This window comes from Rhodotorula graminis (genome assembly GCF_001329695.1).
Source record: "Rhodotorula graminis WP1 unplaced genomic scaffold RHOBAscaffold_20, whole genome shotgun sequence".
Taxonomy (NCBI): Eukaryota; Fungi; Basidiomycota; class Microbotryomycetes; order Sporidiobolales; family Sporidiobolaceae; genus Rhodotorula; species Rhodotorula graminis.
This window is the reverse complement of record NW_017264947.1, coordinates 299,581-316,498: the sequence shown is the minus strand read 5'-3', so window position 1 is coordinate 316,498 and position 16,918 is coordinate 299,581. Positions and strand designations below refer to the sequence as shown.

Here is a 16,918-nt window from a genome sequence, read left to right as displayed (position 1 = left end):
GGTCGCGTCGGCAGAGGTTGACCGAAGCGGAGGTTCGGGTCGGCCTTCTCTCTTGCTCTCTCTCTCCTCACACACTCGCTGCAGAGTACTGCGACCGCCAGCACAGCCGTCCGCATGCCCACCGACAGCCCCGCCAGCTCGTCGTCCACCATGCACCCCGACTCGTCCCCTCCTCCTCGTCGTCCCTCTGCCTCCGTCGACCACGAGGAAAAGGCCCGCCCTCCGCGCCTCAAGCTCGACACGACCACCCGCAACGACGGCGCAGACGACGACGGCTACGTCCCCAAAAAGGGCCCGCGCGACCTCGCCACCCCGACCGAGCCTCGCCCCGCGACAGAGGAACCACCCCTCGAGACCGGCTCGGCCTCGCTCCCGCAACGACCGACAACCGCGCCCGCGCCCGAGTTCCCCTCCATGTTCACCCCGACCCACACCCAGCTCACCGTCTACTCGCTCGTCATCTTCGGCACCCTCTGGGGCGTCCTCGCCCGCCTGGGCCTCCAGTGGATCGGCGGCTTTGCGTCGACCGCCGTCTTCTCGCTCGTGTGGGCCCAGATGGTCGGGTGCGCCGTCATGGGCTTCTGCGTCACCAAGAAGAACGCCATCGAGCGCGTGTGCGTCCCTTTCTCGCCCGTCCTGTGTCGAGCGAGCGCACCCACTGACTCCCTTCTTCCTCGCAGGTTCCCGCCTTTGTTCGTCATGTGCGGCACCGCCTTCTGCGGGTCGCTCACGACCTGGTCGAGCATGATGGGCGACGTCTTTACCGCGTTCGCCAACCTCGACAAGCCCGCCGGCACCAGTCGCTTCACCGGCGTGCGTCCCTCTGTCCCCTCACACTCTCGTTTGCGCGCCTCGACTGACGCGTCGCACGCGCACAGTTCATGACCGGTATGGGCATCACGCTCGTCACCTTCTTCAGCGCCCAGGCGGCGTTCCAAGGCGGCATCCACCTCGCCCACGTCGTCCCGTCGCCGTCCCGGCACCCTCGCTCTCGCCCGGGCCAAGGCCTGTTCAACCTCGCGACCATCGTCATCGGCCCCCTCTTCTGGCTCGGCGCCCTCATGCTCCTCATCTTTGGACCGTCGAGCTGGCGCTCGCGCGCCACGTTCGCCATCGTCGTCGCGCCGCCGGGCTCGATCCTGCGGTACCTCGTCTCGAAGCACCTCAACCCGCTCTCGGCGCGGTTCCCGATCGGCACCCTCGTCGTCAACTCGACCTCGGTCCTCGTGTTCGCCGTCATGGCCCTCCTCGCGCACCACTCGCGCTCTGCGCTCGGGTGCGCGGCGCTCAAGGGCGTCCAGGACGGCTTCTGCGGCAGCCTGAGCACCATCTCGACCATGGTCGTCGAGTTGCGCGGCCTCCGCACCGGTGACGGCTACCGGTACTTTGCCGTCAGCTGGTGCGTCGCCCAGGCGCTCCTCGTCGTCGTTCTCGGGACCTGGGTCTGGTCCGGCGACCGCGGCGAGCTGTGCTGGCAGCGGTGACGGCAGCGTGGCGGCCTTTTGTCGATAGATCCCTCCTCTTCTCGTCTAGACACGCATTGTTCATGCTGTTGTTGTTCGTCCTACACCGTTTCTTTCCTTCCTCTTCTTCCTCGAGCGAGGAGAACTCGGGCCGCTCTTTGCCCTCCCGTTCTCGCTCGCGGGTCGTCGCAGGCGAGCGTGTATGATCAAGACGATGTGTCACAGCTGTCCCATCGTGTCGGCGCCGTGCGAGGAGACGAGGTCGCTCGACCCTCTTGAGCCTCGCGAGCGGCCGTTCGCCTCTTTCCTTCCTTCCCCTCACTTCTCCCTCTCGCCACTTTCTCTTCTCGTCAGCCCAGGTGCGTCCACTCTCTCTGGCACTGCTCAGGAGCCTTGCACTGACATCCTCGTGCCGTCCCCTCCCGCAGGCGGCTGCTCTGGTCCCTCGCCACTTTTCCCTCCTCCCTGCCCCAACGGCCGGTCCGCTCGAGCCCTCCTCGCCCTCGCCCTCGCCTCTCACCTCCGCCTGCCACTTCTCGACAACCGCATCAGAACTCGCCATCGCCATGCTGTCCTTCCTTGTCAAACTCGTCGCCCTCTCGAGCCTCGCCGCGCTGGCCGCCGCGACGCACGAGCCCCGCTTCGCCAAGCTCCGCCGCAACCCCGGCATCCACGTTCCCTCGCCGACCCTCGCCACCCTCGCCCTCGCACCGAGTGCAGCGCCCGAGGCGCCGCTCAGCAGCAACGTCGCCGCCGCATCGGCGCCGCTCGCCGAGGCGACCTCGTCACCCGTCCTCGCCGACAGCACCTCGCTCGCCTACCTGCCGTCCTCGATCGAGTCGGTCGCCGCCGCCACTACGTCGCCGAGCTCGACTGCGACGGCTACCGCACCGCCGTCGATCGACGTGACGGTTCTCCAGCTCGCCTTCGTTCTCGAGGTGCGTCTCCTTCCCTCGCCTCGGCCTCGCCCTCCCACAGTGGGTCGTCGAACTCACTCTGCTCGTCTCGCACGCCGCAGAACCTCGAGGCGACGTTCTACCAGCAGGCGCTCGAGCGCTTCAGCTTCCAGGTCATGGTCGACGCCGGCCTCTCGCAGATCCAGTCCGCCATCATGTGCGTCCCTCGCCCTTTGCCGCCTTCCTCTCCCATCGTCCTCTAGCCACCCGTCGACTGACCGACGTCTGACGACCCGGCGACGCGCAGCATCGAGCAGGTGACGCAGATCCTCGTCGACGAAAACCGGCATGGTGCGTCGGCCGTCGTTCCTCCTTGTCCTTTCGTGCTTTCTCTCGACAGAGGCGCCCTGACCGGGTCTCTCTCAATCTCGTCACGCAGTCGCTGTACTCGCCGACACGATCATCGCCCTCGGCGCCGAGCCGTTCTCGAGCTGCGGGTTCAACTTCGACCAGGCGCTTTCGGACGTGAGTCGCGCCTTCTCTGTCCTCGTCCTCGGCCTCCTTCTCCACACGTCGTGAGCTGTCACTGCCGGGCGAGACCCAGGCTCACAGTCTGCCTGCCCGCAGCCGGTCTCGTTCCTCCAGACGGCGCGCGTCCTCGAGGCGGTCGGTGTCAGCGCGTACCTGGGTGCGGTACGTCCTCTCCTCCTTCTCTCCTTGGCGTACGAGAGCGAGTGACTCACAGCGGCTCTCCTTTCCCTTCCCAGGCCCACCTCCTCACCGACCCGTCGCGCCTTCTCGCGGCGTCAAGCATCGTCACGCTCGAGGCCCGGCACCAGTCGCTCCTCAACGTCCTCAACGGCGGCTCGTTCGGTCCCCAGCAGTCGTTCGACCTGCCCTTGACGCCGCAGGGCGTGCTCGCCATCGCCGGCGGGTTCCTCGTCGGGTGCGACGCGAGCGAGCTGTGCGTCCTCGTGCCGCCTCTCTCGTCCTCTCTCGGGCACTTGACCTGACGCACCTTCTTGACGTGTACCTCGCAGCGGCCTGACCGCCAACGCGGCCCTCACCGTCATCGACGAGGCGACGGCCGTCGCGCGCTTCGTGCCCGGCTCCAAGCTCGCCCTGTCGGTCGTCAACGTCGAGGTCGACCTGTCCGGCCTCACGTGCCAGCTCCTCCTCGGCGGCCAAGCTGTGGCGCTCACGTTTGCGGCGGCCGACTGCTACATCCCGGCGGGCGTCGATGGTCGTGCGTCCCCCTTTCTCTCTCTCTCTCCCTCCACGTCGCCCTCGCACCGCCGAGCACGAGCCTGACTCCTCCTTCGCTGCAGCTGTCGCCGTCTACCTCACCAACACGTCGACGCCGCTCGCGACCAACGTCGTGATCCAGGCGCAGCAGACGATCGTGGCGGGCCCAGGGTCAGTGCACGCTCGCTGTCTCCTCCTCGCACGAGCCACCTCCCTGGTGGCTCAGCAAGGTGCGGCTGTAGGGGGCACGGTACTGACTCCCAGCCCTCGCCACCGACACAGGTTCATCTTTGTCGACGCCGAGGTCACGGTCCTCGCCTCGGTCCTGTCGCCGTTCGCGAGCGCCAACGACGACCTCGGGCACCAGGGCTCGTCGGTCGCGGCAGCAGTCGCCGTCGAGGTCGCTGTCGGCGTCCACTCGTCGTCGTCGTCGTGGTCGTCGTCGTCGCCCTCGCTCTCGGACGTGGCGCCCGTCGACGGCGCTCCTGCCGCCGAATCGGCCTCGTCGACGTCGACCGCGCCCCAGGACTCGGCGCTCTCGCCGTACCGTCTCGACCGTCGTCGTGTCGGTGCGCTGCCGACGATCCAGGAGTCGCTCGGCAAGCGGCGGCTGTCGTCGTGAGCGAGCGGGACGAGGTGGACGAGGCGGTGCAGCAGCAGGAGTCTGGCCTTGTCGAGGCGCGGTTTGAGTCGTCGCCGCGCGCTTTGTAGCTTTTGAGTGTGCTCTCCCTCTTGCAGTGCCAGTCGTGCGTTTGCGCTTGCATCGAGTGTGCGCAGCTGGCTCGATCGAGGTTCGGCACGCGAGGAGATTGCTCGGTGACGAGGGGCGGCGGGTCGTGCAGCGCGAGCCGACGCAGCCCTCTCTCTGCCCGCCTGCACCAGTCAGCTAGTTAGCCACACCTGCTCGCCTCGACTGTCCCTTGGTCCTCCTCACCACCTCGTCGCCCCTCGTCGCCGCCCTCGAGTCGTCGCCGTCGTCATCAGTCGCACCTCTCTCTCCCCCTCTCCTCGTCTCCCCCTCCACTCGTTCGAGCCATGAGCCACGCCCAGTCCGGCCACCTTGAAGGCGACGCCCGCGTCACCGAGGAGTCGTCCGCACGCGGCGCCGACACGTTTGGTGTGCGTCCCGCTCTCCTCCTCCGCATCCGGACGTCACCCGTCTCTCGCTCGCACTCAGTGCAGTCAAGGCTCACCCTGGCACCCTCCCTGCAGACCCTCAACCAGCACCCTGCACTCGAGCACACGGGCGAGATCCGCGTCGGCGTCAGCATCGACCGCAACCGTCGCTGCCGCAAGTCCATGGAAGAGTGCGTCCTCTCGTCCTCGTCCCGCCCTTCACTCGAAGCTCAGTACACTGACCTCGCCCTCGGCGACCCGCCCCACAGCGCGCACAGCTTCGTGTACGACTTTGCCGGGCTCAAGGGCCAGGGCTACTTTGCCGTGTTCGACGGCCACGCCGGCAAGAAGGCGGCAGAGTTCTGCGGCCTCCACTTCCACGAGGTTCGTCCCCTCACTTCTCCCTCGAGAGGGCGAGCGCGATGGACGAGGGGCAGGAGAACTGACCCGAGCGGCGACCACCTCGCAGTACCTCCTCGAGAACATGCGCAAGCAGTCGACGACGCCCATCCCGCACCTCCTCAACGCCACCTTCCACGCCGTCGACACGCAGCTGTCGGCCCTGTCGGCATCCGAGGGCTCGCACAGCGGCTCGACCGCCGTCACGTGCCTCGTCCGCCTCGAGGACGAGCAGGGCAACCCGGTCGGCGAGGCGTCGGGCGTCGCGCCGCACGTCGGCAGCGCAAAGGGCGACCTCGTCGGCAAGGCGGGCGAGGCGGCGCGCGAGGCCCAGGCGAGCGGCATCGACCCGACCGAGGGCAAGCCTGGTTCGGGCGAGGGCCAGCACCCAGCAGGTGCGTCAGCTCTCCCTCGGGCCTACTCTGGCGCACTCGAGCGTTCCTCCCGATTGCTCGTTGGGTGCCTAGTCCCGCTGGTCATGGAAGCTGACACACCTGTCCATGCGCCACAGACCCGAACGCGACGGCCGCCACCCCGGCCCAGGACGAGTCGTCGAGCCTCAGGAGTAAGATCAAGAGCGTCTTCCACTCTTCCTCCTCGGGCACGACGCTCAACTCGTCGTCCCCAGGCGGCAGCACCACCGGCGGCGACGCGCAGAGCCACCACAGCTCGCACAGCCCGGCCGAGGTCGTCAAGGCCGCCAAGCGCACGCTCTACACGGCCAACGCCGGCGACGCTCGCGCCGTCCTCTCGTGCGTCCCAGGCCCCCTCTCTCCTGTCCCCTAGATGCGCCGTTCCTGTGGCGCCGTCTCTCGCGTCTACCGCGAGACCCCCCTGACGGACCTCGACTCCTCGTGACGCAGGCGCAACGGCCGGGCCATCCGCCTGTCGTACGACCACAAGGGCAGCGACGCCAAGGAGATCGAGCGCATCGAGGCCGCCGGCGGCTACGTCCTCAACCAGCGCGTCAACGGCTACCTCGCCGTCACGCGCTCGCTCGGCGACTCGCAGATGAAGCAGTTTGTCGTCGGCTCGCCCTACACGACCGAGACGACGCTCCGCCCCGACGACGACTTTCTCATTGTCGCATGCGACGGGGTGCGTTGGCGTCGTCCTCTCTCGTGCTCCACTTTCCGCACCCTCGAGACCTCGCCGGTCGACGAGGGCAGCGGTGGCTTGTTCAGAGCCAAGTTGACTCGTTCTCGTGTCCTTTCGCAGCTCTGGGACGTGTGCTCGGACCAGCAGGCCGTCGACCAGATCCAGGGCCTGTCTGACCCGCAGGAGGCGAGCGAGAAGCTCCTCCAGTACGCGCTCAGGTGCGTCCGCTCTTTCTCTCTCTCTCTCTCTCTCTTCCTCTTCCTCCTCCTTGCGCCCCTCACTCACTCGTTCACCCTCCTCGTCGCGACAGCCACGGTACGACCGACAACCTCACCTGCATGGTCGTCGCCCTCAACTACAAGGCCTGAGCGCGCCGTCGCTCGCCCTCCTCTTTCCCGATCTATCAGTGCTTCCTTCGTCTTGCATTCCCCCTCCGCACTATGCCCTGTATATCTCCCCTCCTCCCTGTGACCGCGAGGGCCCCGTCGAGCTGTAGAATCGAGCCTGCAAGTGCCTGTCGCAGCTCTCTTCCTCTTCCTCGTCGTTCGCGCTCGAGCCGCCTCTTGCGTCTCGCTCGCTCTCGCGTTCTCGTCTCTCGGAAAACGCAGAGAGAGACTATGTACAGCTCGTTCCAGCCTGATAAGCCGCATGTACAGAACCCTCGCCGGTCTTGCTCGTCGCGCGCTCTCGGACCTCGTCGTCCATCAAAGGCCACGAGATTGCCTCCGGCCGGCTCGCCAAGCCTCTCGCGGTCCTCTTAGACCCTCCTGCGCGGCCCGACGACGAGCGAGGACGAGGGAAGGATCGAGTCGTGCCGGGTTTTGCGCGCCGTCGCCGTCGAGTCGGGGTGGACCTGCTCCTTGAGCAGCGAGGGAATCGATTTCTGCAGATGTGTGACAAGTCGAGGGACGGCGAGAGTGGAGAGACGAGTCAGTGTGAGGCGCACGGCTTGTCTGCGTGCTCGTCGCGAGCGTGCTGCGGCCGGCGAAACGAGCGCAGAAGCACTCTTCGTCCCTCCCGCACTCGCGCTTCGCCTGCGTGACAGAGCGAGAGAGGGACGACGCACAGGCTCCCTGCTCGACAGTGCCCACGCTGCCGCCCCGAGAAAGCCCACCGTCGCCCACGTCCCGAATCCTCCTCCAGCCTTGCGGCCTCCCGTCGTGCGCTGCGAAGGACCGGACGGCTCGTGCTCGACGTGCTGCTCGGGCAGGGGTGGGAAGAAGGCCGCGTTGCCGGGAGGAGGAGCCTGTCGCGGGAAGAGAGTGAGTGAGCGATCACGCCCGAGGTTGAAGACGAGGAGGAGGGAGAGGAGGGGAAGCGCACCGAGGAGAAGCGGCGCAGGGCGGCGACAAGGGGGTACCGCGAGTGCGGCAGCATGGTCGACAATGTTGGAACGTGGCTGGACGGGTCGGTTGCCGCAGAAGGAGGAGCAACGAGGCGCGAGAAGCTGTGGCGAGTGGTCGGGAGGGGAGCGGGGAAAGGCTCGTGACGGCGTGCGAGTGCTTCTCGGCGGGTGGGTGCTCGTCAAGGCCGGCGATACGACAGCGCGGAGCGACCGAGCTGCTCGTGGGCTTCTTGAACTCGACGGCGAGGTCGAGAGGGTTGAAAACAAGGAGCCGACGAGGCTGATGTGGGGGCGAGGCGTTCATCGAGGCCGTAGATTTGGCGACGACCGACTCGTCGCGCAGCTGCATGAAGAGCAAGCTCGAGCACGACCGACGAGAGCCTCTCGGGAGCTGCTCGCGCAGAAAGGGGCGAGGTCGGCGGCATGTTTTGCATTGCGAAGCCGCGCGCGCTGCGTTGACGGCTCTGCGCCCTCGTCTAGTAGTACTGCTCGGCCATGACTGTGTGGGACGACGAGGCACAGTCAGAGACTGAGCTGCACGAGGAGAGGAAGAGAGAGGGGGCGCACTGAGGGTGACGAGGCTCGTCCAGCCGGTGAACGGGTCGCTGCGGCACGATGAGTGAGTCGGCGGCGCTCGACGATGACGGGAGACGCAGAGAGAGAGCGTGCGCACCTGCGCTGCCCCTGCCCCGTCGCCGCGTTGTACTGCTCCCAGACTGTGCCCGTCCTCTCCCATTCCTGCAAAGGGGGCGAGAGTCGACTTGCCGCACGACGACGATGGCAAGAGGGAGATGGCGGGACGCACTTGGAACACGTTGCTGATGACGTTGTTGCGCAGCTCGGCGTAGATCTCGGCGGCACGGACCTGGTACGGGCCCGGCTCCTTGGCGTACTTCTGCTCGAGGGAGGTTCGGGAGTAGGTCAGGGTCGTGCTCTGAGGATGGGGCCGCCACACAGGTAGAGAGAGAGAAAGCGACTCGACGCACGTTGTTGAGGGCGGCGAGCGCGAGGTAGTTCATCTGGATCCAGATTGGGCCGCGCCAGTAGTTTTCGCCCTTGCCGAACAGCGGATGCGCCTTGCTGAGCGACAGGAGGCCGTAGGGCGACCACAGGTGCGCCTCGTCGCGCAGGAGCTCGAGTGTCGCACCGAGATGAGGGGACGAGGGAGGGAGGAGCGAGAGGAGGAAGGGGAAGAGGGAGACGTAGCCGGCGTTGCAGACGTGGTACGACTCGTCTGTGCGGTCTCGACGTGAGTGGCAGGCACAGGACGGGAGAGAGGTAGACGAGGAGGTGACGCACCGTCGTCGTCGACGCTCGCGTCGCAGTACATCTGCTGCTCATCGCTCCAGTGAAGGTCTGTGCGGGCGGCTCGTCAGGACTCGAGGCATGTTGGGCGGCAAAGGCGGACGGTCGACGCACCGTCGATGTTGCCGACGATGGCCTCGAACTGCTCGTCAAAGTCGTCGACGTCGTCCTCTTCGCCGAGGAAATCGGCGACGTCCCGCATCGTGCGCGAGAAGAAGGCCATCCAGCTCGCGAGGTCGACGTGAAGCTCGCCGGCATGAGGAGGCACCGCTCGAGGAAAGTCGTCCAGGCCCGACGTGAGGACTGCGTGCAAGTTGGGGTATCAGGGAGAGATCGGGGAGGAGAAGATGAGGAGGGAAAAGGGGGACGCACCGTGGTCAGCCGTCCGCCCTCGCCAGCGGTACGCCTCCCGACCGCTCCTCGCGCGACGACCGTACGCCCGGATCTCGCCTCGCTGCGTGCGGCGGAACCACTCGTAGTGGCTCTTGAGCTTGGGGTAGACGCCTCGAAGGAAAGAGGCGGCGAGCGTCGGCGACTTGAGGTGGAGCGATGCGAGCGCAGTCGGGTCGGCGGAAAGGTCCGATGACGATGAAGGTAACGAGTCGTCGAAGGCCGAGAGCGAGACGCCCGAGTCGCGAAGGCGAGAGATGAAGCCGGTAAGGCCCATGATGAGCGTCGGCGGGTTGCCGTAGGCCGGGTACTGCGTCTGGAACGCCTCGGGCACCTGCTCGCGACACGACCATCAGGACAGGCTCGAGGAGAGTATAGGAGGAAGGGAAGGAAAAAAGGGCGAAAGAGGGACGCACCCGACTCCTCGCCTCCTCCCCGAGGATCTGCTCCCTCGCGATCCAGCCGTCCTCGTCCGCCAGCTGCATCCAGCTGCGGAAGATCTCGAGGCCGAGATCGTTGTCCCACGCGCCGATGAGCGCGAGGTGGAAGCCCTCGTCCCAGTAGAACCCGCGAGGGAAGAAGCTCCGGCTCGGCGTTGCCGTGAACAGCTCCATCGGCTCGGTCGCCTGGGCGTTGAGCGCCGGCGGGTTCGATGCGTCGGCCTCGGCGTCCCACTCTTGCGAGTGCGTGCGGTCGACGAGCGACGGGCCGTAGAAGTAGCCGATGCCGCCGACGAGGTTGGCCGTGATGGCGCGCGCGAACGCCTGCTGACGCTCGGGCAAGGTCGAGATGGCCGGGAAGAGCGCCGCGAAGCGCTCCTGGTACGCGATGGAGGCGGCACCGAGAGCGACCGAGAGGGAATCGTCTGCAGAACAGGATGTCAGCTCCCTTTCTCGAGGAAGGAGTGAGGCGAGGGAGCGAGGACGCACAGTCGAGGCCGCTCGGCGACGCGTCCGAGTCGAAGAAGATATCGACGCCCCAACGACCCTGGTAGGCGCGCTGCACGGCGTACAGGCCGGCGTTGTGCTGAACGACGTTCGGGAGCGTGAACAGGATGGCCGGGTCGGGCGGGCTGTTCTGGCCGTACGGCTTGAGCAGCTCTTGATACTGCTTGCTGATCATGTTCATGATGGCATCTGTGGGCTCGAGCGTCAGGTGTGGCTCGACGGACGAGGAGGCGAGAGTTGGCGGGCGAGCGACCCACTCTTGGCCTGCCAGACCATGCCGGCCGGGACGCCCAGCGCCATGTACTGCGTGCGCTCGAGCTTGTCGCCAAAGTCGGATACGTGTGGACCAGGATACAGCGCCTCGTTGGTCTTGTCTGCAGGCAGTGATCGGTCAGGGAGGGGGACGGCGAGAGGAGGAAGGAGGGATGAGACGCACGGTCCTCGATGCGGATACGGTACCCGCCGAGCCCAGGCGTGGAGCCCTTGAGGACGACGGGGCTCTCGAGACCCTGTCACGGGATGGGATCGACGTCAGTACGGCGCAGGAAGAGGTGACGAGCCGGCGAGAGGACGCACCGACTTGTCCAGCTTGTTCCCGAGCTCGAGGTAGCTCAGTAGGCCGTCGTTGCCGAAGTAGTTGATGAGCGAGATGCGCGAGAGCTTGTCTGCGAGGAGGAGGGACGTCAGGTCGGGCGAGAGTGAGACGACGAGGACGACGGGGCAGATACTCACCGTCCTCGATCGGCTCGCCCTCGATGCGCATGGCCCAGCTGCCGCCTGTAGGAAGTTCAGGGTCAGTACAGGGGTCTTCTGGACGAGGAGGAAGATTGCGTGCGCACCTTCTGCCCCGCCTGCGACCTTGATCCACCGCACCGTGAGCCGGACGTTGTTCTCCTTGTCGTTGAGGACCTGCTTGGCCGCGCTGCGCCCGTCGTGCTCGGCGAAGCTGTACGTGAGCCCGTCTCGTTGGTCGCATTCGTGTCGAGGTTCTGCAAGGGCGAGTTGTCGAGGTCAGCGAAACGAGGTGGGGCCGGGGACGAGGAGAGAGAGAGGGAGCGCAACTGGAGTAGGACTGGTAGTCGCCAACGCCGAACCACATGAGGCCGGTCATGAGGGTGCTGGGCAGTCGAGGGCGCAGGCCAAAGTACAGGCCCGGGCGGTAGGTGCCCCAGAGGAGCGACGAGTTGGCAGAGTCGAGCGACGAGGCGAACGCGGTCGTGTCGGGCGGCTCGAGCTGCGCGGTGCTGCTCGGGAGCAGTGCCAGCAGTGGCACAAGCTGCAGCCACGGCCTCATCGTGGCCGGTGACGAGTGCAGAGGTGGGCGACCAGTCGCTCCGCCGCGAGTCGACGACGACGACGACGACAGCTCGATAATTCTGCTCCAGCTTCTCTGTGCTGACTTCCTTTCTGTAAAGCTGTACTGAGCCTAGACGAGTGAGCTGGAACGCCAACAAAAATTAGTGACTGCAGGAAGCTGTCGACGCAGCAGTGCGCTCTCGCGAGCGCGAGCGGCGGAGTGACACTCGTCTGGCTCGAGTTGATTCCTCGTGTGAACAAGCGAGTGAAGATAGGCATGCAGCTCTCGAGCTGCGCTCCAGAGAGCGAGGGCAGGTGTTGGACCGAAGAAGAGGCTCGAACGCAGGCGCGTCGCAGGCGGTTCCAGTGACAGCCGACCTTCCCTGGGCCGCAGTTTCCTACAGAAGGATGAGAGCGCCGTTCTCTTTGCATAACGAGCACGCATCCGAGTCGGGCGAGCAGAGGTGAAGCTGTACGCTCGCCTTTGCGGGTCGACGAGGTCGTCTAGCCGTGCTTTCTTTGACGTTCAGGTCACTCTGCCGTCTCCAAACCCAGGCAGGGTCACTCTTTCCGAAGAGAGCGCGGCAGACGAGACCCGCAGGCGCAAAGCGCTCGCCCAGTACGAGAGACGCCGCACCTTCGCAAGTCGACGGCGCGAGCAGCTCGACGTGGTGACGCGGACGGACCCGCACGCAGCTCGGCGGAACCTCGCTCGTCGAAAAACAGTGTCTTGCAGGTAGCTGGAGGAATCCCCAAGGCACGCCGACAGATACGCCAGCCTGGCGAGCGCTCAAAGGAACAGGGAGGAAGCGTCTCTGCGGCAGCTGCGGCGAGTTGTTGTCCGCCGAGCGAGCCTGGCAAGGTAGCGAGAAGCGGCGAAGAGCCTTCTGAGCAGGTCCACGAGCTTCTACCGCTGCAGCGGACGCAGCGGACGTGCCAAAGGAGGAAGAGCGTGAAAGCGAGGAGGCGGCCCGAGAGCGGCGCCGCCGCGCAAAGCCAGAGCGCGCCGGCGCGGCGAGGATGTCAAACTTGGACGGCGAGTCGCTGGGCTGCAGGACCGCTCCTCGCGAGCGCCAGAGAGCGATGGAAGGCGAACGAGCGACGCAGTAGAAGGCGGGGGAACGTCGAGGAATGAGCGAGAGCGAGCCAGCAACGACGCACGGGCCCTCGCGCGGTCGAGGCGAGGTCAAAGTCGGGCGCGAGTGCTCGCTGGACGAGGTTCTGCAGCACTTTGGCGGCTGGAAGAAGGCGAGGGAAACGAGCAACGGCGGCGGAAGGCTCTCGAACAAACGCCGACCCGCTCGCACCGCCTCGCGCGCGCGAGAAAAGGGCGGCGCGCGCCCGAGTCGCTCGAATCGCCGAAGTCCCGCCGGCTCCGCTCCTCTTCTCCTTCCTCCTCATCACTCGGTTTCTCGCTCAAGAGTCTCCTACCAGCACACCTTTCTCAGCACACCACCCCTACCACCACCACAAAAGCCGCAATCATGTCCAAGGCCATCGGGTGAGCTCCTCTCGCTCGCCTGCCCCTCCTCTCGCCCGAGCCGCCGACCACGAAGCTGACCTCGCTCGCCACACCCCTCGTGCAGTATCGACCTCGGCACCACCTACTCGTGCGTCGGCGTCTGGCAGAACGACCGCGTCGAGATCATCGCCAACGTGCGTCCCTCCTCCCGCTCGAAATCCTACCCCTCTCCCCCGCGCTCCACGACCTTCCGCTGACGTCTTTGCCTCGTTTCCTCCTTCCCCCGCCCACAGGACCAGGGCAACCGCACCACCCCGTCGTACGTCGGCTTCACCGACACCGAGCGCCTGATCGGCGATGCCGCCAAGAATCAGGTCGCGATGAACCCGCACAACACGGTGTTCGACGCCAAGCGCCTCATCGGCCGCAAGTTCGCCGACCAGGAGGTCCAGAGCGACATGAAGCACTGGCCGTTCAAGATTGTCGACAAGGCGACCAAGCCCATCATCCAGGTCGAGTACAAGGGCGAGACCAAGGAGTTCACGCCCGAGGAGGTGTCGTCGATGATCTTGCTCAAGATGAAGGAGACGGCCGAGGCCTACCTCGGCGGCACGGTCAAGGACGCCGTCGTCACCGTCCCGGCCTACTTCAACGACTCGCAGCGCCAGGCGACCAAGGACGCCGGCACCATCTCGGGCCTCAACGTTCTCCGCATCATCAACGAGCCGACCGCGGCCGCCATCGCCTACGGCCTCGACAAGAAGTCCGAGGGCGAGAAGAACGTCCTCATCTTCGACCTCGGCGGCGGCACGTTCGACGTCTCGCTCCTCACCATCGAGGAGGGCATCTTCGAGGTCAAGGCGACCGCCGGCGACACGCACCTTGGCGGCGAGGACTTTGACAACCGGTGCGTCTCTCTCTCTCTCCTTCTCGTTTGTCGCCAGGACGAGCATGACCTGACCCCGTTCCCCCCTTTCCTCGTGCAGCCTCGTCACCCACTTTGTCGGCGAGTTCAAGCGCAAGAACAAGAAGGACCTGTCGTCCAACGCCCGCGCTCTCCGTCGCCTCCGCACCGCGTGCGAGCGCGCCAAGCGCACCCTGTCGTCGGCCGCCCAGACCACCATCGAGATCGACTCGCTCTTCGAGGGCATCGACTTCTACACGTCCATCACGCGCGCCCGCTTCGAGGAGCTGTGCCAGGACCTGTTCCGCGGCACCATGGAGCCGGTCGAGAAGGTCCTCCGCGACTCGAAGATCGACAAGCAGTCGGTCCACGAGATCGTCCTCGTCGGCGGCTCGACCCGCATCCCGCGTGTCCAGAAGCTCGTGTCGGACTTCTTCGGCGGCAAGGAGCCCAACAAGTCGATCAACCCGGACGAGGCCGTCGCGTACGGCGCCGCCGTTCAGGCCGCCATCCTCACGGGCGACACGTCGGAGAAGACGCAGGACCTCCTCCTCCTCGACGTCGCTCCCCTCTCGACCGGTATCGAGACCGCCGGCGGCGTCATGACCAAGCTCATCCCGCGCAACACGACCGTCCCGACCAAGAAGTCCGAGACGTTCTCGACCTACGCCGACAACCAGCCGGGCGTCCTCATCCAGGTCTTCGAGGGCGAGCGCGCGCGCACCAAGGACAACAACCTCCTCGGCAAGTTCGAGCTGTCGGGCATCCCGCCTGCGCCTCGCGGCGTGCCGCAGATCGAGGTCACGTTCGACATCGACGCCAACGGTATCCTCAACGTCTCGGCGTCGGACAAGACGACGGGCAAGAGCAACAAGATCACGGTGCGTCCCTTCTCCCTCTCGTCGTCGTCGCAGGCGCAGCCGATCCTGACCTTTTGCTCGTCCTGCAGATCACCAACGACAAGGGTCGCCTGTCGAAGGAGGAGATTGAGCGCATGGTCAACGAGGCCGAGAAGTACAAGGCCGAGGACGAGGCGGCGGCGTCGCGCATCACGGCCAAGAACGGACTCGAGACCTACGGTGCGCCTCACTCTCACTCTCTCTCTCACTCTCGCCTCGTGTCGAGCCTCGTACTGACTCGTGCGTCTGTCTGCCCGTCTCGCAGCCTACTCGCTCCGCAACTCGATCGAGGGCGACCTCAAGGACAAGCTCGAGGCGGACGACAAGGAGTCGCTCGACAAGGCCATCACCGAGACCATCTCGTGGCTCGACGCCTCGTCCGAGGCCTCGAAGGAGGAGTACGAGGAGAAGCAGAAGGAGCTCGAGGGTGTTGCCAACCGTGCGTCCCCTTTCCTCCCCTCGTCGTCGTCGTCCCTCTTTCCCTTTTTTACCCTCGAAGCCGTGCCTGACTCTGCCCCTCTCCCTCGTCCACAGCCATCATGATGAAGGCGTACGGTGCGGCTGGTGGCGCTCCGGGCGGTGCGGGTGGCCCGGGTGGCTTCCCTGGTGCCGGCGGTGCGGCTCCGGGTGCGGGCGCCGACGAGCCCTCGGTCGAGGAGGTCGACTGATTCGTTCATTCTCCACCCTAGTAGTTCCCCTACGCTTGCAACTCTGTACACAGCTTTCCTTGCAGCACCTCGCGTCGTCGCGCCGTCGAGCCGAGAGCGAGAGCGAGCGAGCGGCAAAGTGTCGAGCGTCGAGCGCTCTCAGCGTCGAGCTACGTCTCGGGACGCACAGAGGGTGTGGACGTCGAGAGTTGCAGAGAGCGAGAGAGCAAGAACGAGCTTCCTCGAGCGCGAGAGGGCGCCGAGCGCGCACGAGCAAAGGACGAGGCCCGAGCGGCCGAGCGTCCTCGAAAATGCGAGCGAGCGAGGGCTCACGAATTCTCGTGTCGTCGGGTACCCTGCTCGTCCACACAGGAGGTCCATCGTCGAGTCAAGGAGAAGCGCAAAGAGTGAGCGCGCTCGGTGCTCGAAGCAAAGTCGGGGAGAGCTTGTCGGGCGAAGGCTGCCGGCTCGCGACTCGGCTCGTGCCGGCCTCGTGCGTCAACGGCCGAGGTCTGTGAGAGCAGTTCGATTTCGCCGCGGACCGCAACCCGCACGAGAGGGACGAGAACGAGCCAGCAAGCGGCGGCCGCAGCTTGAGAAGGTCCGGACGACCCGCACCTTCTCCTCGTCGCCGAGTCTCCTCGCGGTGGCCTCGCCGAGCACCCTCAGGTCGAGCGCAGCGACAAGGCGACGAGATCGTGTCGAGGTAAAGCGGTGCCGGAAAAGACTCGACGCAACGTTGCGCCCGCTCTCGCCGCAGCAAAGCCTCTCGCTCTCTCGCTCGGACCCTCGTTTCCGGCTCATCGAGCTCTCCTTGCTCGCGCTGTCGGTGCGCACGTGAGGCAGACAAGGACTTGCAAGGTAGTGTATGAACGACAAAGAGGGAACGAATGTACATCGAGGAGAGTCAAGCAGAGAGGAACCGAGAGGAGGCCGCTCAGGGCATGCCCTCGCGCGCCCTCGTCGCCCTCTTGCGCCCCGCCATGTCCCCCAGAGCCGCCGCGATGTCCCTCAGCTCCGCCGCCTGTCCCTTCAGATGCGTCTCCAGGTCCTTCACACCCGCCGCCAAGGCCTCCTCGCGCCGCGCGACCGCCTCCTCGCGCAACGCGACCGCCGCCTCGCGGACCGCCACCGCCGCCGCCGCCTCATTCGCGACACCGAGCGCCTCCTCGGCCGGCTCGACCTCGGCCGCCTCCTGGACCGGCCCCTCGCGCGCGAGGACGGCCGCCTCGTTCGGCTGCTCGTCGACGACGAGGGCTTCGAGCCCGTCCTCGAGCTCGGCGACTTGCTGCGTGGCCTGCGCGGCCTGCGCGGCGGCCTGCGCGGCGAGCTGCGGCGCGAGCTGCGGGGCGAGCTGTCGACCGTGCGTGTCAGCTCGACGTGTGCGCAGGCACCGGTGCCGGTCCAAGGTTGAGGGACCGGGCGCGGCCTCGGAAGTCGGGGAGGGAGAGGAGGGACGCACCGCTGGATGAGCCATGGTTGAGGCAAGAGCGAGTTCGGGGCGTG

The 16,918-nt window shown here is 66.4% G+C and overlaps 6 protein-coding genes across 6 annotated transcripts; 4 read left to right on the top strand and 2 right to left on the bottom strand.

Annotated features, from left to right (window-relative positions):
* Positions 1 to 414: 414 nt before the first annotated feature.
* Positions 415 to 1,560, top strand: RHOBADRAFT_40287 (uncharacterized protein; the record flags this gene model as incomplete). The annotated part of the gene is made up of 3 exons (XM_018413699.1): positions 415 to 614; positions 681 to 813; positions 879 to 1,560. 3 exons carry the CDS (start codon positions 415 to 417, stop codon positions 1,482 to 1,484), a joined length of 939 nt encoding a protein of 312 aa, XP_018267749.1. The 3' UTR covers positions 1,485 to 1,560.
* A 469-nt stretch (positions 1,561 to 2,029) lies between these two features.
* Positions 2,030 to 4,226, top strand: RHOBADRAFT_47656 (uncharacterized protein; the record flags this gene model as incomplete). Its single annotated transcript, XM_018415026.1, has 9 exons — positions 2,030 to 2,401; positions 2,482 to 2,576; positions 2,667 to 2,710; positions 2,799 to 2,884; positions 2,987 to 3,052; positions 3,127 to 3,323; positions 3,400 to 3,605; positions 3,688 to 3,775; positions 3,887 to 4,226. 9 exons carry the CDS (start codon positions 2,030 to 2,032, stop codon positions 4,224 to 4,226), a joined length of 1,494 nt encoding a protein of 497 aa, XP_018267748.1.
* A 413-nt stretch (positions 4,227 to 4,639) lies between these two features.
* Positions 4,640 to 6,585, top strand: RHOBADRAFT_47655 (uncharacterized protein; the record flags this gene model as incomplete). The annotated part of the gene is made up of 8 exons (XM_018415025.1): positions 4,640 to 4,723; positions 4,817 to 4,911; positions 4,990 to 5,104; positions 5,190 to 5,514; positions 5,631 to 5,871; positions 5,983 to 6,217; positions 6,338 to 6,435; positions 6,528 to 6,585. The coding sequence occupies 8 exons, from the start codon at positions 4,640 to 4,642 to the stop codon at positions 6,583 to 6,585; spliced, it is 1,251 nt and encodes a 416-aa protein (XP_018267747.1).
* A 1,524-nt stretch (positions 6,586 to 8,109) lies between these two features.
* On the bottom strand, positions 8,110 to 11,498 carry RHOBADRAFT_19198 (glycoside hydrolase family 63 protein; the record flags this gene model as incomplete). Its single annotated transcript, XM_018412476.1, has 15 exons — positions 8,110 to 8,167; positions 8,236 to 8,300; positions 8,368 to 8,454; positions 8,549 to 8,796; positions 8,862 to 8,918; positions 8,982 to 9,170; positions 9,240 to 9,591; positions 9,674 to 10,122; positions 10,187 to 10,357; positions 10,429 to 10,578; positions 10,641 to 10,713; positions 10,781 to 10,869; positions 10,913 to 10,981; positions 11,044 to 11,193; positions 11,267 to 11,498. Coding segments are annotated over 15 exons (2,439 nt in total), but the record flags the coding sequence as incomplete, so codon positions are not given.
* A 1,486-nt stretch (positions 11,499 to 12,984) lies between these two features.
* On the top strand, positions 12,985 to 15,433 carry RHOBADRAFT_47652 (heat shock cognate 70; the record flags this gene model as incomplete). The annotated part of the gene is made up of 7 exons (XM_018415024.1): positions 12,985 to 13,001; positions 13,087 to 13,156; positions 13,256 to 13,869; positions 13,949 to 14,747; positions 14,816 to 14,945; positions 15,031 to 15,204; positions 15,300 to 15,433. 7 exons carry the CDS (start codon positions 12,985 to 12,987, stop codon positions 15,431 to 15,433), a joined length of 1,938 nt encoding a protein of 645 aa, XP_018267745.1.
* Positions 15,434 to 16,349: 916 nt separating this feature from the next.
* Positions 16,350 to 16,889, bottom strand: RHOBADRAFT_47651 (uncharacterized protein; the record flags this gene model as incomplete). The annotated part of the gene is made up of 2 exons (XM_018415023.1): positions 16,350 to 16,766; positions 16,875 to 16,889. 2 exons carry the CDS (start codon positions 16,887 to 16,889, stop codon positions 16,350 to 16,352), a joined length of 432 nt encoding a protein of 143 aa, XP_018267744.1.
* Between the last annotated feature and the right edge of the window lie 29 nt (positions 16,890 to 16,918).